General features: G+C 35.1%; 1 protein-coding gene across 1 annotated transcript; it reads right to left on the reverse strand.

Moving 5' to 3' along the window:
• Positions 1–7,989: 7,989 nt before the first annotated feature.
• Positions 7,990–9,121, reverse strand: LOC122089057 (protein LURP-one-related 15-like). Its single transcript, XM_042658481.1, has 3 exons — positions 8,954–9,121; positions 8,407–8,617; positions 7,990–8,144 (listed from the first exon to the last, which is right to left on the reverse strand). The coding sequence occupies exons 1-3, from the start codon at positions 9,119–9,121 to the stop codon at positions 7,990–7,992; spliced, it is 534 nt and encodes a 177-aa protein (XP_042514415.1).
• Positions 9,122–22,080: the final 12,959 nt, after the last annotated feature.

The following is a 22,080-nucleotide window of genomic DNA, read 5'->3' on the forward strand; positions in this document are numbered from 1 at the left end:
GAGAATTTGAGTTGTTATGCTTTGTATTGTATTGAATCTTGATCTTTGAAAATTGTAATGTAGAATGTTAGTTCATACCATATAGGATGCTATACTTGACCTGGTACTTGTAAAGTCTCATTGTTGAAAGTGTTGACTTTCTACCAAAAGAAAAAAAGAAAAAAAGAAAAAAAGGAAAAAAAAAAAGATAGTGTTGACTTGGGAATCGGGATCATCTTTGGGGGGAGGGGGAAGAGGGGTTGCATTGTGCTATTGTTGTAATAGCACGGAGAAAAAAATCACGTAATTGCTTAGTCAGATATTATTTGCATTAGTTGTGCAAAACTCTTCTACCGAAAAAAAAAAAAAAGTGTGCAAACTGATAACTTATACAAAAACAAAATTCCATCAATAAAGGTGGAAAATTTCACTATGAGATTAATAAAACAACTTCCAAAGAAGAAAGAGAGAGAGAGAGAGAGAGAGAGAAAAAAAAAAAAAAGAGATTCATAAAAACAACTATGTAAAACCTTCCATGGTAATTATGAATATCCTTTTCATAAATGAGCAAAATAACTACAAAAAATTCTATAATAATGAAGTCTTCACATTGACTTATGCCCTACCAAGTGGGTTTCTTATTGCCATAAGGCCTTTCCGAGGGATTATTTTATTGTTGAAATCAATTTTTATGTGACGATTTTTTGTTATTGCCCGTGTATATACCCTTTAGCGGTGGTATGCTATCCCTGATAAAGGCATTTATAGTACTATCAAACTCAATAAATGAATAGCATTTAGTAGCATTTTATTATCTCTTCTAAATTTTATTTAAAATAATAATTATTACTTTTGTGGCGGTTATTTTACCATCACTAAAAGTAATTACTAAAATCATGTAATAATATTGGAAAAATCTTATTGTAACTAAAGTGGCATATATATAATCTTACTTTTTTTCCCTTTCAAGATAAAAAACTTTATTTTTCAACACAAGAAAAGAAAAAAAGCTAACACACTTTATTTTTCAATGAAGGTAAACCTGTCATTTCACATAATACCATATTAAATACCATTCAACCTTTTGAACAACCTTTTTTTAACCCTGTATTAAAATTGTATTAAATACCTTATAAAAAATTATATTAAATAACTTTTAGCAATAAAAAAAATCAATTATAAGAAGACTAGTCTTTCTGACAACAAGTTTTTTTTTTTCTTTTTTGGTACTCTATAATTTTTGGTAGCTAGTTTTCAATAAGTATTGTTATTCTTGAGGTCATATGATCATATTTTCAATCTTCAATGGTCAAAGATATATTTTACTTTCCAATAAGAAGTCAAAGCTCATTGCCACCCCAACAAGAGTTTCACTGAAAGAATGTTGTAACTCCTGGTAGTTTTCAAAACTATTTTATGCTTCAAATCTTCAATATTTTAAAAAACAAGGTCAATTATCACTGCTTATTGCCCTCTCAAGTCCCAACTCCTAATAAAACTTGAGAACAAAATTCCAATATAAGTACTCAGATTTAGACTAATTAAGAACATGGAAATTTTCATAATGGTTGTCCAAAGAATTCCGGAGAAAGTATGGATCAGAGAAGTACTTAATGGAGGGAAGAGTAATAGCTATTGTCCAAGCCATGCCCACTTCTATCTTGTCATGCTTCAAACCATCTTTGAATTTACACTAAAAACCATCTAGTACTGCTTGAATGTGTACATTATCTAGGAGGTAATAAACTGCCATCTTGTAGATGAATCACTTTATTAGAGGGTTAGTTACACTTATATCATAAGCTAGAGATATGTTATCATTTTGGGGGACAAGACCTTGTTAATAGGACTTTGAAGCTTTCATCTGCCCCTTATAATATACGAAAAGAAATAACTCATTCTTTTTCACCCAAAATTTACTAGGCCTATCTGATTGGCGGATTAAAAGGGGTGGGAAAGGAGTAGTTACAGTCCCCACATGTAATAGGGTTAACAAATAAGAAGCAAAGGAAAGGAAACTATGGTAAGTAATAAAATTTCATAATTTTTATATTTTCAATATGTAATAAAGTTTTAGGCCTCACATGTAATAAATTCATTATTCTTCCTTACCCCCACCAAAAATCCTACCCAAAATAGTAGGACTTTGGAGAAGAGTGAGGTGGGATAAATGGCTTGCCACATAGGCTGACACGTTTCTATAATTCATGGATGCATGATTGTTTACCAAGTTTCCTACCTCGGACCAAATACCTATCTTTTAAGAATTTTATGAAAAACCTTCAATTATTCAGTCCCTTTATGATCCACTCTACTATTTTCCATCGAACAAACATGGTCTAAAGATAAAGAAAAAAGACAGAGTTTATGATTTAAGGTTTTGGACAAAGTTTTCCTTCATCAGATGGTGAAATTCACTACTCCGTCCTAACCATTATAGGACTATCTTTACTAAGAAAAAAAAAAACCCCTCATGGTACCTCATATGCCATATGTGTATTTAGAGCATCCTCCCATTCACCATGGGTACATGTAGGAAAACTTGGTCCAGAAATTTATTAGAAGGAGATTAAGAAATCCAATCCAAAAATGGTATACTTGTGGAAACCACTCTTGATTGGGATAATTAACAGTTTCTTTGTTGTGGCAAGTGCTGAACTGTTGATCAAAACTAATCATAGTTATCAACTTAGCACCATTAGTTGAAGTCCTAAAAGAAGTCACTAAAGGAATGCAGCAATTATTCATTCATGTATGATATATAAGTAGAGAGTAACATCAACTTACGATATGGGCTGGCTATGGGAAGCTGTATCAGAGGTGCACTATAAAACGGATTTCTTCTTGGAGTGATTAAAACAGATCATGTAGCTTTGAGCAAATTGTGACTAATTAGATTGCCAATATTAAACTTGCAAAATCCATGGCAATGATGCAACTTTTGATAGTTATAGTTCTAATTAATTACTCTCATGGGTACTGCAAGTACTATATTTCTAATCAAGAGTTTTGTTGCTTCTCATCCAGGTGAGAGTGGGTCCTTGTTACGATCCCATACCAGCTTATGGAGGCTGATTTCATATCGGTTTTCTATGAAAATTGATGTGAGTTGATATGGTCTTGGGTCCCCTCACCTTGCAAGCCGGTTTATGGGGTTGAGTTCTTCCAGGACCGTGACAGTGGTATCAGAATAGTTGATCATCAGCTTAATAAGGGCAACATAGTGCCAAAGTGAGAGCCACTAGGAAAGGGCCTGCCGCCAAGCAGAAACCTTGGAACAGAATGAGAACCGCCTAGAAAGGGCTTCCTGATATGAAGTGAGTCACCATGGATATTAGATTCGAAAGCATGGTGGCATGTTATGATCTAATAACAGCTTATGGGAGCTGATCTTACATCGATTTCTTATGGGAATTGATGTGGGTTGATGTAGTCTTGAGGCCCCTCACCTTGTAAGCTAGTTTATGGGGTTGAGTACTTCCAAGACCGCAACATCTGTCTAACATAGAAGATATCCTCTCTCTCTCTAGTTGGGAGGCTTTGATATTTCCTTCGTGAGATGAGATTGCCACATCAGTAGGGATAGTGGTTTCTAAACCATTAGTTGGACTTGTAACTCCCCATTGCTTAATTTAAAAAAATTGTTGTATGGGTCCTGACACTATAAGGAATAGATGATAGCACTACTGAACCCAGATCCAGATCCTCTCTAATTCCCATATGTTACAATTAGGTGCAATACCCCCTTAATCTGGCAATAAGTGTCCCTCTTGGTGTGGATAGCCAAGATTAAGTGCAAAAAAGCTGAGGTCACCAATTGGGTTTGGATATGCAAAAACCCAACACGGTTCAGATCCTCTCCAAACAAAAAACCCTCTTTATAGTGTAATCTCCCTTTCGCTGAGATCATGGAATTGCACCTAGTTGCAACATATGGGAATTGGAGAGGATTTGTATCGATTGAACCCCTTTCGTCTGAAAGTCTGAAGGTGCCAAAATATGTTGCACATCACCAATGCTGAGCATGTAGATTTATTGCTCAATAAAGCAAGTTGTAATCCTTGAGGAGGTAAGGTAAGTTCCGTAACTCCCTTTACAATTTGTTTTACTAACATTTGGTATCAGAGCATGAAATCTTTCCATTTGTCCATGTTGAAGATGGCAAACTCGGGATACGAAACCTAATAGCAGCCCATGCTTCATGCACTCTTGCATGGGCAAGCCAACAGGGGAGGGGTAGCACAGGCTTCCAGCCCCTGTAGAGATAGCCAGCAGGCACCTGGATCCTCAGGAATTGTCATGCGCGTGTGCAGCTGCAAGAGCCAGCTCCCGGTCAAAAACTTTCTTCCTTTAAAAAAAAAAAAGAAAAAAAGAAAAAAGAGAGGGAGAGATATATATGAACGGCTAAATGAACCGTTTGATATTTATGGCATGTGGGTTTTCTTGTATGGGTCATGGGCCTTTTTAATGGTTGGTGGAGACTTTATTATATTATGGACTTTCTAGCTGATAACGAGCTTATATTTTCTATGGCTGTTGTTTATAATTGAGAGTCCATTTGAGTTAATTATGTGTTTAATCAAAATTTCATGGGCTAATTTTCAATATTTGCTTTTTGGACCCATTAATTGTAAAAGCTTATAGGTTTTTTTATGAATATATAAGCCCAATACAAATGTCCCACATGCCCAAATGAAGGGTCGACCTGAAAACCCGTTTCTACAACCCCACCAAAAATAAAAAATAAAAAATAAAAATAAAATAAAAAAATATAAAAATATAAAAATATAAAAGGAAAAAACCTGAAAATTTAAGAAGTATGTTATCAATGGTGGAATAGATTTTTTTTTTTACCAAAATTTTTTTTTCTAACCTAAAATTCTGCCAAGTGGCAACTCGGATATGGCCCATACTATGGATAAGTAGATCTCAAGGTTCCCAACATATGCATTGAGTTTTAATACAAATAGTTTCACTAATGGCATAGTAAATATAGTGCATTAGAACAAAAATTACTTACTCAAATAAGAAAGAAAGATTTTACTTATCTCTCTCTCTCTCTCATCCAATCGCTGCCGTGACTGTGATTCAATCGCCAGCAGTGCCACTCTCAGAAACCTCGTTGATTGCGTTGAGAATGATGATGAGGGCAACAATGAACACATAATCGACATTCGGATACACAATCACCATGAAATTGTCCTTCCCAATCAACATACTTTGAACATTGTGTTTCTTATGCATCTGTGCATCAATCAATCAATAAATGGCTTACCTAGTGCATAAGGCTACTGCCACTACAAGGTTTGGGAAGAGTTATAATGTACAAAGGCTTATCAAATACCCCTATTTTGTTGAGAGACTGTTTTTCAATTCAAACCCACGACCAATTGGTCAGAAGGGAGCAACCTTACCTTTGCGCTGACGTCCAGCCTCCACATCCTCCACGTCAATCATTTCCATTATTCATCCGTTATAATACTAATTAATCAACAAATTTAGACAGCAACCATAACCAGAGATGACTACTAATTAATTAATCAGAATCTTCTTTCTCTTTATTGCTTGGGTGATGACATTAGAAAAATCTCCAACACTGATGGTGCAAGATCTCTTCAACCAGCTAGCTACCTTTGATTTTGAAATCACAAACTTCCTATTTAGTATTAGCAGCCAAGAACACATCCAGTTCTGTCTTAAATTGGAAAGTAGAAGACTTCGTTGCACTAAATAACTGATCTTTTGATTTCCAACTGTCTCCCCTGAATGCTTACCAAGGTAACTCTATGTTGAAAAACATTCATCCAAAACATAAATGTTAACAAATGTAGAAGGAGAAATAGAATACTTACATGAATCAAAGATGAACCGTAGCTGATTATATCACACTCAGGCACCATGTAGAATCTTAGGGTTAGTGAACCAGTGAGGTTGAGTCATGCCACTAGATTCTTGCGAATCGCCCAAGGTAAAACATCCCCACATACCCATATGTATATGCTCCTTTACTAAATCATGGCGGGACACATTTTTTTTTTTGGTAAACACCACGTCGGGACACACTTTGGTTATGGTCATTCAACGAGAAAAAGGAATTTCACTCATACAAAAGTAATTGAAAACAAGTAAACCCAATCAAACAGTAACGAAACACACCCATTTAAAACACCCAAAGGAAGTGACAAGTCCAAACTTGCACCCCTAATATTATATTTTATGTTGAGTATTCAAACATTATGAATCTAGTACTCTGACGTATAACCATAGTGACATCAATCGTTAGCGCACCAAAATCTATAATGCATAACCATAACAATAAGGATCTATTAGATCAAGTAGCTAATCGTAAACTACAAAAGAGAATCTTGTTCCTCATGAACACATGCAAGATTCCAATGTGATAACTAAGGGTGTTAAAACGGATGGAGAGGCCAAGATTTCGCTTTGTATGATGTCTAGGCTGTTTTTCAATTTGTGCTTTTTATAAATTGTTTTAGCTTCCTTCTCTGTTGATGGCAATACCGAAGGTGGAGTAGGATGTTAGGAGTGTTTCTGTTTCCCAATTTTGAGCTTTGTATATTTTCACTCATTTTAGTATACACTTTACCGACGTAAAGCAAGGAAAAAGGGTGTTAAAATGGTGTGATTTCGGTTAAATGGTGTGATTTGGGTCATGGTGTCAAAGGTAGAAATAAAAACTCTTCTTATGAATACATGTACACAATAATCTTATGATCTCTGCTGATGGCAATACCGAAGATGGAGTAGGATGCTAGGAGTGTTTTTGTTTCCCAATTTTGGGCTTTGTATATTTTCTCTCATTTTAATATATACCTTGCTGTCAAGCAAAAAAAAAATGTGTTAAAACGGTTTGATTTCGATGAAATGGTATGATTCAGGTCATGGTGTCAAAGGTAGAAACGAAAACTCTTTTTATAAATAAATGTACACAATAATTTTATGATTATTAGATCAAATTGATCCTGAGAGTTTAAATATGCCCTTACTATATGTATCGACTCTCTATTAACACATTTAACTTAAAAAAAAAAAAACTATATTACTTTGTCAATTCCAGTCTAGATCATTCTCATGATGCTTTGAAGTGTTGAGAAGAATCAGTTGGATCATGTACTCGCTTTGATTCTAATACTTGAAACCTTATCTGCCTTCATTTTTTTTTTAGTCCAAGTTCTTGAAAAATATCAACTAATGTTTTATGGCCAAGGTTTTCTGGACAACCTCATTTCCGCTTTTGGTGACAGGGTAAGATATGATGTAGGCCTAGATAAATTGGCTCTCTTACGTTTTGGCCTTTTACAGCTTTGTTTTCATTGGTCGAACAAGGAGTTCATCATCGACGGAGAACCAACACACACGCTCTGATACTATTTTAAAGCTTGAAGTGAGATATTAATATCTTATGACTTTTATACATGATAGTCAAGTCATCCATAATGTAAGGCTATCTCAATATTCAGGATCATATTCTTTTGTTCCTCTTCGATTGTCTTTGTATTTTTTACTTTTATTTAATAAATTTCATTTCCCTTCACCAAAAAAAAAAAAAAAATTGTATCAAAGTGAGTCACTTTGATTTTGATACTCGAAACTATGCTTGTTTGACCCGAGAAGGATCGCTGAAATGGAGGTCGCACTGGGGCTTTGTTAATTGGCTTAGTTTAGCTTTACATGTTTCAGTAATAATTTAAGAGATAGAGGAGTCAAAATAAAGATGCTTCTGAACTTCTATGTTCATATTCAGGTTCTAATTAGCAACAAGAGTTACATATATAAATAAACAAAAGGGGAGGGTTCCTTCTATTGCCCATGTGCAATTTTGAGTCTTAAAGGGATATTATCGGAAGACAATAAAATAAAGGGGCATATAAGATATTTTACAGGGGTTGTGTGCCCATGTGTGGTCTCAAATTTCATCTAAGGGGTGTAAATCTTTTACCCAAAAAAAAAATTTACTTCTCATACTTGATCGCTGCCATGAATTTGAACTCAAGCATTCCTTGCTGTAGTCCCAATGATCGCATTAAGAACGATGATAAGAGCAACGATGAAAGCATAATCAACGTTTGGATGCACAGTCACTATGTAATTGTCTTTTCCAAACAACTCGCTTTGAACACTCAGTTTCTTATGCATTTGCACACCTCAATCAATCAATTATTGCCATTATTCATTCATTCTAATATTAATTAGGGAAAGTGTTTTCTATCGGGGAAACACCCTTGCACCCAGAACACATGGACACGCAAACTAGTAGGGGCAAGGTAGTCATTTCACATCCCCCATTCCTTGACCAGAAAACTTTGTCCCTATTAATTAATTGGTAAATTAAGACAGAACCCCATATCCAGAGACTACTAATTAATCAAAACCTAGTCTGTTTTCACTTACTTCAGCGATGAGGTTAGAAGTCTCCAACATAGATCTTGCAAGATCTTTCAGACCAGCTCCCTTTGACCTTGAAATCACTAACTCCCTCCATGGTATTTGCCGCCAAGAACACATCCAGTTTAGTCATAAATTGGAACAAAGAAGTCGTCTTTGCATTAAATAACAGATTTTTTGAGTCCGGGCTATCTCCCCTGAACACTTCCCATCTCCCATGTGCACTAAACATCTGTAAAAAAATAAAAAAATTAAAAAATTAAAAAATTTAAAATTTTAAAAATTAAAAAATAAAAAAATAAAAAAATTAAAAAGTTAAAAAGTTAAAAAATTTAAAAATTTAAAAATTTAAAAATTTAAAAATTAAAAATTAAAAAATTGAAAATTAAAAAATAAAAAACCCACTCTTAAAAAGGATTAAAGCTTTGAAAATCCAATTCTAGATCACAACATATGTTAAATTTAAAAAGAACTTCTATAACGGAACCTTTCTTTGCATTTAGAGGAGGGGATTGCCATTGGTGTTGAGAAGGACACGACGGTCATGAAAACCTATGCTACTATTGACTTTGACGAGGAGGTCGTCATTGACGGCGGTAACGATGAATTTGCCTTCACCTAGGGATAAAACTTTCTTCATGATGGTGAGATCTATAGGGTTGCGAGAACAGAATTGGGGTCCAACGACGATGACTGGATTATTAGTCAATGGTGGATAATTGGAGGGCTTAGCCATGGCCACGGCGGAGACGATGCCAGACAAAGATATATGATTTTTTTCTTTATTACAAAATAGTAGAAAGAAATAGAGAAAATCAGGAGCAAAAAATATAACAAAAGTTTGAACATAAAGAGGCTAAATATGAAGTTATCTCTTATATGAAGTTTTCTAAGGTGGGAATTCATATCTTTGACTTAATCATTTATTTATTTATTGGGTAGAAAGAATCATTTCATCAAGAGTTAGGGCATCAGACCATATTATTTCCACATTATCCATTCCCGGGTAACTTTGTTGATGCATGCCAAGATAAACAATATTTTCTTTGCATAGACAACTGAGAGATATTTGGAAATAGGGAAATTTACTATCACTCGCCTACACTTGGTCTATATTTATGAAAATTCCTCCATTTTTTTCTTCTTTTTTTTTTCCTGATATTTCCTTGCTTTTGGGATTTTACATCTCTTTCTCGCCTCATCTTTTTAAATACTTATATTACCCCTCATTTTCACTTGTAACCTATTAATTTTTTTTTTCAATTTTTTTTTTATTCAAAACATGCTTTTACTAATCTAAGAAAACAACCAATCGGCTTTGTCCTTTTATTATTATTTGGTTTAAATATTGCTTTGTTGGATGAAGCTCAAACTCCTCCTTGGCTCCCGTATCATTATTTTTTTATTTTTTTCTAAATGCATTAGTATTGAGTCACTTAAAGATATTATTTATTTATTAAGTTTTTTTTTTTTTTTTTTGGTCTCATCCATCATCATGAGTTTAGTAAATTTTTTTTTTTGGATTGGTATTGGTCTCATCGATACTAACTCGGATTGGTATTGAATTTGATGTACATTCTCCGTTAGGATTGCGACACATGGTTTTAGAGATTAAAAAAAGTATAAAAAATTGATAAAGTATTGGATTTATATCATTCTCAACCAATATCGATACAGACCACTTAATCTTTCCACAGTGAAAAGATATTTAAATTTATGGGAACTCGCCACGCTCTAATGGAGGAATGGGACCCTTGTAAAGTATTGATTTTCTTTCTCAATCAATTGACCATGTCAATTTTTGAACTAATCAATTTGAAAAAAGTTTAATAGATTCCAAGTGAAAAGAAGGGGCAACCTAGGTATTTAAAAAGAACAGGGGAGAAGAGATGTAACAGGATAAAAGTAAGGGAGTTTTAGAAATAAAGTAAAAGGTATAGAAGTATTAGTAAATATAGGCTAGGTGTAGGGGAGTGATAGTAAATTCTCCTTAGAAATAATATGGTCTGATCTCAAACCATATTGCGAGCATGGTTTAAGAAATTTGTTTGGTTGGGCTGATCGGTAATCAGTATCAGCCGAGGTTGATGTTGATCCTGTATCGATGGATTGATATGGATAAAGATTAAAATTAGTAGCATGGATAATGATTGTTGATGGGAGGATGACTAATATGAATTTTTGAGCTTTGCTTACTCGGGACACTACTATATGAAAACTACGAAAAAAGGATTGGGTTTCTCAGAGAAGAATGGGACAATAGGTTTCATTTAGTAGTATGAATGCTACGTTAGGCGATTGGAAGTGATGGCTCTTGGGGGTCGTAGACAATAACATTCCTTTCGGCAGGCAGTTCAGAGATCAGAGTTTGATTCTTTTAGGGCAGTGGAGATTAGAGAGACTAGGCTTGGATAGTAGTGAAAGTTAAGTCAGTCACAGGGTTTTTTCTTACGTCAAGTCCCTCTTTCAGTTATTAAAGCTCTTTATTTGCTTTATAAAAAAAATTATTTTTTAAAAAATGAAAATCATGAATATTTCTATCTGATCAAGATCGATCCAAGTTAATCCAGAGTAGGATTGAATCAGTATCAGTCAAGGTCAATCCTAAGACCGATTCCAATATCTTAAATCATGCTTGTGACCTATGTGGAAATAGGAAAGGTAATCAAAACTGAAAGTCCAATCTTCCAATAGGTAATAGGTAAGTGATGATGCAATGCATTCAGTCCGTGTTCCTTCCTATTTTCTACAAACCAAGTCTTAAATCATCTTTCTTCCTTAATTAATATGCAGCACAAAAAAACCAGATACATATTGTTCCCCACCTTTTTTTTAATGGTAAACTACCTGTTCCGTGTTTAATAAAACAAGGAAACACTCTCTTTAAACATTTTTTTACATAATTAAGCAACTCAATAATGTTAATCAAAATATACATATTAACACATGTAACAAGAGGAATATAATATTTCTACGAATCATTGAAAACCACAGTTGAAAACGTCAAGCTTAGACACCATATATGGGTCATCATGAACCTTAAGGAATTGGTGGTTGGGTTGAACTGTGCCACCGGTCACTCTCATAAACACTAGAGGTGCCTCCTATGGTGCATAACCAAGTTCTTACAAATAGACCTCCAAAATAAAGCAATCACAATTGATCTCCTTACTCTTTCTTCTTACATGCTCAAATCAAGATTTTTAAAAGCATTACTTTCCTCCAAAGACAATTGAAAGAAAATATCTTCATTACTCTTTGGGGACGGATTTTGTGCACGATGCCATGGTCGTGTATGGATGCACATAACCATCAGCTGAGGATGAGGGGTTACACAATATATCTTCATTACTCGTTGGGGACAGATTTTGTGCAAGATGCCATGGTCGTGCATGGATGCACATAACCATCATATGAGGATGAGGGGTTACACAATAAACCCTCATTCCTATTCAATGGTTGTGGACATGGCCGTGCATCATGATCCATGTTGTTGTTGTTGTTGTTGTTGTTTTTTATTTTATTTTTATTTTTTGTGACAAACTACATGTACAATATTTAATAAAATAAATAGAGAGATCTCTTCAAATGGATTTTTTAAAATTCGATAATCAAAATTGCAAATAATTAATCATCTCTACAATATTGACCAAAATATACATATTAACACATGTAACAAGCGGGAATATAATATTTATTTGTACCATTGAAAAATCATTGTTGAAAACGTCAAACTCGGGCACCATATACACGGCATCATGAACCTGAAAACATATGAAGAACCTTAGGGCATCGGTGGGCCTGATTGTGCCATTGGCACTCTCATAAAAAGTGTAGGTGCTTCTTATGGTGCAAAATAACCAGGTTCTTATGAATCAGCCTCCAAGATAAAACAGTTTCGTTGGTCCATCTAATAGCCATTGCACTTGCTTATTCGGATGGACACACTTAGGTTGTGCTCAATCACTAAGAAGAACAAACTTCAAATGCATACAAAGCTACTTGAAATCAAGTAATTAAAATCAATCAAGGAGTGTGTCCAAGGGACTCTAAATTCCCTTTGGGGTGTTTGATCAGCAGTAGCCTTCGGAGTGTTCTGAACCAGTGCGTCATGGGACTTTTAAATTCACTTACTCCACAAGCCTCCTATTGATTCCCTCACAAGCTCTATGAGCCTCAAGCATACTAGGAGGGAAAACCAGATCAGAACACCAATACCCATCGATGAGACCTAGAAAGGTAGCAAATGGAATCTTCATAGAAATGGGTTGCCAGTTTTAAAGCCAAAGACAACATTACAAAGTGTCTGCCGTGATTTTAAGTAATCCAACTTCAATCCTTCACAAATGGAAAATGTTTATAAACAAATATTAACATAAATTTGAGATGACCTGAAAAGGATCACTCCCATATATTACACACGAATAAACAAAGATTTCACTTCTCTCTCCCTCTCTTTCACACAAACACACATGCAATCGATGCCCTTACTGTGGACTCAGGCAGCAATTGCGGGAGTCGAGTCATGCATCCCTGGATTTGATGGATTTGGTGGCTTAGCATCGTTCTCGTCGAATAGCACATTGACAACGATCATGAGGGCAATGATGAATGCAGAATCGATGCTCGGATGCACAGTCACCGAGTAACTGTTCTTCCAGTTTTTCAAATGCATCTGCACATCATTTAATCACTCATTTCCATTGTTCATCTAGACGAGTTTGGTAACAAATAAAAGAAAATAAAAGAAAATAGTGCAAAAGACATAATAGGACAAAAAAGAATGGTTACATAATGATTTTGTTATATCTTCCAATCTCTCTCTTCAAATTCAAAAAATTTTCTATTCTGTTTTAGGTTTCCTAACATAGCTAATCTTGTAAGAGGAAAGAACCCTATATGGGAGTGTTTCTAATGAGATCTGACTCCTCTCCTTAACGCCCATCGCCTAGGTAGACCCATAGCTACCTAGACGAATGTCACATGGCGAGGCGATGATCCAACAACTTGAAAAAGGCATTGAAAATGAGGCTCAGAGAACAAGGCACCAAGAATTGTTGGATCATCGTCTCACCACATGATGCTTGCCCAGATAACTATATACAAGACCTGGGGGATGGACGCTAAAGAGAAAAGCCAAATCCTTTCCAATGCCCATAGAGGATGTATGGACATTCATAGGGTAAGGGTCCTGCATGCTAGAGGCAGTCCCACACCCCACCCCACCCCACCCCACCCCACCCCACTCCACTCATCCCTCATCCAAACTCATCACATACTTCTTGTTTTTAACCTACTTCGGAATGACTTTAGCACCAACATAGATCGAGCAAGATCTCGGTAACGAATGCCCTTTGATCTTGAAATCATAAATTTCTTCTTCAGTGTTAGCCGCCAAGAACACATCCATGTCCATATTAAATTAGCCCTTAGAAAACATCTTTGTACTAAATAACAGATCTTTCGAGTCCCAGCTATCTCCCTTGAACACTTCCCATTTCGCATGTGTAGTCAATACCTGAAAAATAATAATAATAATAATAATAATAATAATAACAAAAAATCACTCTTAAAATGGATTGAAGGATCACGACAACATATGTTAGAACTCAAAGTAAGTTCTATATTGATACCTTTTGTTGCATAGAGAGGAGGGGATTGCCATTGGCGTCGAGAAGGGCGCGGCGGCGATGAAAATCGAAGCGGTTAACCTTGTCTTCAAAGATGATCTTGCCACAGCCGTCGACAATGGATAAATTGCTATCGTCTGGGAGAAAATTTCTTCCCAATATGGTGAGATCTACAGGTTTGGGAGCACAGAATTGGGGTCCAACAACGATGACAGGAGCACTGGAGGGCTCAGCCATGGCCACAGCAGAGAAGATGCTAGCTAGACAGAGATGGGTTTTGTAGCTATCACAAAATGCAATAGAAATAGGAAGCTAAAGAGTTAGAAAACTCCTGCCAATAAAAGAGGAAGATTAAAAATTGAAAACCTATAAGGAAGGACACCAAAGTTAGAGACAACTTGAACTTGAAAGCAAAAGATGAATTTATAAGGATTGGATTTTCTCAATAAGGCTGAAAATTTTCCTAGTCAACTTTTCTAAGGTGGGAATTAGTGAATTAGTATCTTTGACTACCTCAACTATTTCAAAAAGAGCTAAGGCATTGGACCATATTATTTCCACAGTATCTACTCTAAAGTTGCGTGCTCTTTCTACCCAATTTTTATTTAGAGTTGCTGTGTATAGAGGCGACAATTGATATATCTCTTCATTCGCTTCTTACACACTCAAATCAAGAGATTTAAAAACAAAATATTTTCATCCCCCCCTCCCTCCCAAGATGATTGAAAAGAAAATGTCATCATTGCTGTTTTATACATAAAATGATCCATCATGTGTCTATTCTAATTTTAAGGCAATGTTTGGAAGCTAAAAAAAGAAAAAATATATATATATATTGAATTTCAGGAGAGAGATAAACACAAAAAAATATTGTGTTATTATGATTTTTATCTTATTATGTTTTTTGTGCTATTTTCTTTTTTTGTTTCTCAAACATAGCCTTAATTGTGAGTCATTTGGATCAAAAAAGAATCAAACTAAAAGTTGTGCTTTGAAACATAAAAAAACTCTCTGCAACTAGATAGGGATATCTAGTTTAGATAGGGGTCTCCTTTGTCTTGCTTTCGGTTTTTATCTTTGTTCTATGTTTTTATTTTTAATTTTTATATTCACATTAAAAAAAAAAATCTTCTAATGGGAAAATAATGATGATGCAATACCTTCAATTCTTGTTCCTTTCAAGTTTCTCCAATCCTTTCCCCCCTTAAAAAAATAAAAATAAAAATCCAACTATTATATCTTTGTTTATTAATTTTCAACACAAAAATCACATGCATTTATCGGTTTTGAGTTTAATAAAATAGAGAAACACTCTCTTTGAATGGGACTTTTTCTTCTTAAATTTGATAATCAAATTGCAAACAATTAAGCAACTCTACAAGTTTGACCTAAATATACAAAGGGATATAACATTTAACCGAGCCAGCATTAACATACTCAGACACCATACACAGCATCATGAACTTGAAAACATATGAAGAACCTTAAGACATCGGTGGGCCAAATCGTATCACTTGTCACTCTTTTAAAGACTGTATGTGCCCCTTATGGTGCAAAACAAGGTTTTTACCAATCAACATCCAAGATAAAACAACGTTGCAAGACCAACTAATAACCATTGCACTCATTTACTAGACCATATATATGTTGGAACACACTTGGGTTGTGCTCAAGTAAAAAAGGGAACTTCAAGGAACATATGCAAAAGACATTTGAAATAAGGAAGAGAACAAGAGAGCAATATGGTCAAATGGTAAGGCATGCATGGTGAGTCAGTTAGCTATGGCAATGAGGAATGATTCAAGAAGTTGACTTCACTCATACTATGTAGTATAGGGGTGTTGGAAAAGTCCAGTCAGCCCAAACCCACCCTGAGCCCGAACAGGGCCTGGGTTGAGATTTCAGCCCATAAGATGGGCTAGGGTTGAGAATTTTAAGCCCGAGTCAACTCAGGCCCAATCCAACCCAACCCATCCCAACTCAACCCAACCAAACCTTGCATATTAAGTACATAATAATATAAAAATGTTAATAATTATAAATTGGTACTTATAGAAAAAGATAAGAAAAAAGTCTTTGGTTTACACAATCTATATATATATACACACACACACACACACGAAAACCTTGGTCTTTAGCCTTCGTAATGCATCAAGATTAAGCAACTGAGTAACCAATGGTACTGGACTGGACTGAACTGGGCTAAGCCCCCGCCCAATCAAGGTCCATCAAGGCTAGGCTGAGTTAGGCTAATCCCGACAGGGTTGAGCCTGGGCTAAGATAACCTAAGGTTATGGTAGAATTTTAAGAAACCTAATCCAACCCGGCCCAGTGACATCGCTAATGTAGTATTATTAGAACTAATACAAATATTCAAATCCAAAAAATCATCTACAACGATATGTCCTACTTGTTCTAATATGTTCATCAATTTCTGTTTTGTTTTGTATGGTACGTATTTTTAATATTGTGGAGGAATTATTATATTTAAAGATTTTAAAATGAAGTTAAGACCCAAAACTCCTTTTGTTTTCTTTTGTTTTCATTTCCCACAAATGCATGCATGTTTTATACATGGTTTCTGTCTTTTGGTCAATCGGCTTAAATAGGCAATTGGTCGATCCACGTGTCTCATCAATATTTCCCAAGAGAGCAGTGTTTCTTAATCATATGACCATTGGGAGGAGCTTGTTAACCAGCAGCGACCAAACATTAAAAATATAATGCTGCAGTCACCTCCTTTGGGGTGTTCTGAATGAGTGTGCCTACTTAATAAATAAATAAATAAATAAATAAATATATATATATGGAAAAATGTTAGGTATGACGCCGATATCAAGTATGTTAGCACCCATTGTGTCTATCTCTCTCTTCCCTTTTTCTAAAATGATCCCCATATCCTTCTTAAATGATATTCCATCATGTGTTCCTATTGGTGCTATCCGCTAGCATACTTGATATCGGTGGGATACCTATCCCTCTCCCTATGTATATTATTTATTATTTATTATTTATTATTTTCTTTTATCATTTGAGCTCAGCCCGAGTGTGTCGCAGTGTGGCCCATCAAGCAAGTGCAGCAACTACTAGAACAAAAAGTCTGTTCTTTAGGGCACAAACAACATATAATCCGAGCATACCAATTTTGGTACTATAAGCCCTGTTAGGCCATTTAAGCACATGTAAACACTAGTTTATATATTATAAGGTATTGTTTGGCCATTTAAATTTGGATACTATAAGGTGATGTTTGGACATATTAGTTCTATTTGACTACACAAAATATTGATTGGCCATAAAAATTGTTGTTTTGGCTGAATAAAGTCCTTTTTGGTGCTTTAATTGTTTGGGTGATATTTTAAAACATAATAGATGGGTATTATGTATTCTCCTTTGTTACATATCACAGTTGTTATGAATGCACATTATTATTATTATTACATGCTTGCCATCAAAGAGATTAAAGATTCCACATTACAATTATTATAAAATCTCATAAAGTTTCTTGAAAGGAAGTTATTTAAATATGCGATAAGACTTCATAATTTGCATCTAGTGCAAAAAGTGAACATTATTCTCCACAGGTAAGTGGCTATTTTTGTGCATCTCATGAGTTGAGATGAGAGAGAGTGATACGCACCTAGACAACTTTCACCCACAAATATATTTGTCTTGATCTCATGCAATTTAATCTTGTCATTAAAGTTTTAAACGATGAAACTTGTCTGAAACTATGCCTAGGCATGTTGTTTTCGAGCCAAACCACATCAAACCAGGGTACCATGTCAGCCAATACTTTCACTAGATTCTAGGAAAAGAAGAGGAGAAACGAACAGTATGGGAAGCACTTTATTCCACTAGATCCTTAATTAGATCTTCTAATCCTCCTAATGATCCCCCACAAGCTCTACAAGACTCAAGCATATTAGGAGGTAAAACCCGATCAAGACACCACATCCATCGATAAGAACGAGGACAGTTATTGTATGAGCTAGGTCTATCCAATGCTAGATGCAGAGGCGCATAATAAATCGATATAGACATCATGGTTGTCCCGTAATAAAATCAGTTGTTGCTAATTCTTATTTTCAGTTCCTTCTTCCATAACCCGAGCTCGGAGAAGGAATAGATAAGAGGGCCTATGAAGAATGTGATCAGAAATCCATAATAGAGGTTTTTAGTAGTACAAATTGTTCAAGAATATCTAATTTTTTATGACCGAGTTTTCCTTTTCTGGACAACCCACCATAATTGATTAGTATCTCTTGGAGTGTGAACTTGTAATACTTGGAGTCAATTTGACTATATCATGGACCCTGTGGTTTCATTTCTTAACTTAAAAAAATAATAATAATAAAAAAAAAAAATTACTCAGTGCACAAAGCTCTCATCAGTGCAGCAGGTCTAAAAAAGATCATACACAATCTTATCCACTTTGTGGAGAGACTATTTCCTGTTATTCATTCAATATTCCCCCATATCTCCTTTACTCTTTCTAACATTCGATATGAAATCATTGGAAAAACTCTAAACCATTACTACTGAATTATTAAGACAGTAGATACAGAAATCTGCTTCAAAATAATCATCCTAGAACAATACTCGACATGAGAAGGATCAATAACACCAAATCCTTCACAAATGGAAAAGGTTTATAAACATATATTAACATAGATTTGAGACGGCCTGAGAAAGATCATTGATCATTCCCATATATTACATACACAAATAAACAAAGTAGAATTTTATCTCTCTCTCTCTCTCTCTCTCACCCAGTCGTGTGTTCCTTCTCCTCATTGATTGTATTGAGAATGGCGATGAGGGCAACGATGAATGCAAAATCGACGTTCGGATACGCTGTCACAATGAAATTTTCCTTCACCAATGACACTTTCTTATGCATCTGCGCATCAATCAATCAATTATTTTCATTATTCATCTAATTCTGGAGATGGCTAGTAATTAATCATGGGATCGTCTCCTATCATAGTGTGTGTGAGTGTGTTTATGTGTAAAAGTAGCGTGCAATAGGTTGGTCATTGATCAGCAGCACTAAAAAGGATAGAATAAATAAATAAATAAAATAATTAATCACAGTATTCCCCCCACCCCACCCCCCTCCCCTTTTTTTACTTACTTCAGCAATGACATTTTCAGTCTCTCCGATGAAGATGGTGCAAGATCTCTCGAACCAGCTCGCTTTGATCTTGAAATCACAAACTTCCTCTTTGGTATTAGCCGCCAAGAACACATCCAGTTTCGTCTTAAAATGGAACAAAGAAGACTTCTGTAAACTAAATAACAGATCTTTCGACTCCCAGCTATCTCCCATGTACACTTCCCACCTCCATTGTGGACTCAATATCTGAAATTAAATAAATAAATAATATAATAAAAAATAAGAGTAAAATCGATCGATCAATCCAAGCCGATCAGTTCCGAATCACAACATATGTTACAATTTGAAAAAACTTTGATATCGGAACCTTTTTTCGCATAGAGAGGAGGGGATTGCCATGCATTGGCGTCGAGAAGGACACGACGGCCATGAAGACTAAAGTGGTTAGGCTTTAGTTCGAAGAGGATGTTGCCATCAACGTCGGCAACGGACAAGTGGCGTACATGTGAGGAAAAAATTTTCCTCTCGATAGTGAGATCTACAAGGTTGGGAATGCAGAATTGGTGTCCAACGACGATGACAGGAGTGGTAAAAGGTGGATTATTGGAGGGTTCAGTCATGGCCTTAGCAGAGACGATGCTTGACAGGGATGGGTTTCTACAACAAAATACAATAGAATAGAAAGCAAAGATTTTTTTTTTTTAAATTTGAACTTGAAAGCAAAAGATGAATTTATAAGGAGTAAAGGACTGGATGTTCCCAACAAGTCAGAAAATTTCCCTAGTCAACTTTTATAATAAGGAAAGACTTGGGGTTTGTTTGATAACGTTTCAAGAAACACGTTTCTGCTGTTTCTGGAGAAACAGAAAAAACGGAGTAAAAAGCGCTTGATAAAACTGTTTCGTTTCACTTATTTTTAGAAATAGAAATAGAAACTTTTACTTATTTATGGTTCAAGAAACGACCCAGGCGAAACAAGTTGAACTTGTTTCGTCGTTTCTGGAAACGACTTGTGGCAATTCTTTCACTAGTTACCATCGACTTCTAAAAACATGACTTATCAAACACCTTCAATTCCGTTTCTGTTTCTAGAAACAGAAATTTATGTTTCTGCCGTTTCTTGAAACAGAAACGACAGAAACGTTATCAAATGGGCCCTTGGTTTCTCCCCTCTCATCCCCTGGTTTTTATGTATCCTACTCTTATCAGTTGTTTTGTGTTTAAATAAGTTTCAATTCATCTGAATGAAATTTAGCTATTACCCAGGTTGGAATCTTGCTGGCAGCTAAAGAAATTGAATCTCTAAAATTTTTATGAAAAATACTAAAATCTAGAAGAAAAAAAAAGTTTTTTTTATTCAAATGGGAAGGTGAATCATTCTATTTTTTTATTTATTTTTTCATTCATCTTGCTTTGTACTTTATCTTTGTACTCTACTCTTTCATCAACTTTATTTTTTATTCATCAAGAGAAAAAAAAAAAAAATCTAATAAGAAAGTGATGATGCAATGTATTCAATCCTCGTTTCTTTCAAGTTTCTCCAATCCAAGTGTTAAAGTAATAGTGCATCTTTCTTTGTTATTATTCAACACAAAATCACTCACATATATTATTTTCATGTTTAATAAAATAGAGAACACTCTTTGAACAGGTTTTTTTTTTTTAATCAGAATTGCAAATGATCAAGCAACTCTACAATCTTGACCAAATTATATTTATTAACACATGTAACAAGGAAAATATAATATTTCTCTGAACTATTGACAAATATCAAACTCAAACACCATGAACGGCATCATGAACCTGGAAACTTATGATGAACCTTAAGGCATTGGGGCATGACTCTACCCACCAATGCCTTAGGTTCTTCATATGTTTTCAGGTTCTTGATGCCATGTATGGTGTTTGATTTTGACGATATCAACTTCGGTTTGTTTGTGATTCAAATAAAAATTTTATTTTCTTATTTACATGTGTTAACATGTATATTTTGTGATGAATATTTCCAATGCTTTGACATGCTGCAATCCATGCATCTAAGATGGGAATTACTTCTATCTCTTTTACCAAAAAAAAAATTACTTCTGTTACTTTTGCATTGTTGCTTGTTTCTCTTTTTCGTCTTTCAAGCAAATATAAGAAATTTTTTGAACAACCCATAAAAATCATGGGGATGTCCAACAACAATCAAACTAAAATAGCGTACCATTCCCTCCTCCCTCATAAATAGGGTCATAGGCAAAGAAATAAAATATTCGATTAAGGATTAGGCTTACTACCTCTATTTCTTAATCAGGCTCACTAACTCTGATAAAGAAGCATTTGTGCCGTTTTAATCAAATAAAGGACTGTGGAGTGTAGATGTGTTTCTCGTACAAGATTATTCTTGTACGATCTTGATCCACACATGTAGAATCCACAATAAGAGAGGCCTCGTAGTGGATTCCATGTGTGTGAATCAGGATCATACAAGAATGATTCTCATATGGGTGATGTTGCAAGGAAGAGGGTTAGGAGAGATTATGAGTGGGGAAGAAGATGGTGATCATGAGAGTTCCAGAAATTTTTATGGAAAAAAGAACCTTGCTAGTCTGGTGAAGAAAACTCCCAAACTGTACAAGGTGCAAAAAGATTGCGTTGCCCCCCATGACATGTGCTGGATATGCTCCTGCACACCCTCCCATTAGCCCGCAAATCTAGTGTTTCATACACCAAACCAATAAGATTCTCTCACCTTTTTTTATTTAAAAAAAAAATGGCAGTTTGAAGAAAAGGTTGCCGGTTGTTACTTGGACACATGTCGTTTAAATAGGTATATGTGGAGGAAAATTCTCTCCCCACGTGGGAAGAGGATTCGGGGTTCAAATGATCAGTTGTTGCTAAACGTTCTGTCTCAGAATGGAAGTGAATAGTAAAATCAGTTCTATATTGTTCAAGTATCAATGA

Source organism: Macadamia integrifolia, chromosome 9, assembly GCF_013358625.1.
Source record: "Macadamia integrifolia cultivar HAES 741 chromosome 9, SCU_Mint_v3, whole genome shotgun sequence".
NCBI lineage: Eukaryota > Viridiplantae > Streptophyta > Magnoliopsida > Proteales > Proteaceae > Macadamia > Macadamia integrifolia.

Excerpts from the sequence above, each read along its gene's own strand:
- LOC122089057 (XM_042658481.1), bottom strand. The coding sequence starts at position 9,121 with ATGGCTAAGCCCTCCAATTATCCACCATTGACTAATAATCCAGTCATC. Across the intron at positions 8,618-8,953 it reads ATGACGACCTCCTCGTCAAA|ATGTTTAGTGCACATGGGAG; the intron begins GTCAATAGTAGC and ends ATTTTTTTACAG. Across the intron at positions 8,145-8,406 it reads GATCTATGTTGGAGACTTCT|GTGTGCAAATGCATAAGAAA; the intron begins AACCTCATCGCT and ends TGATTGATTGAG.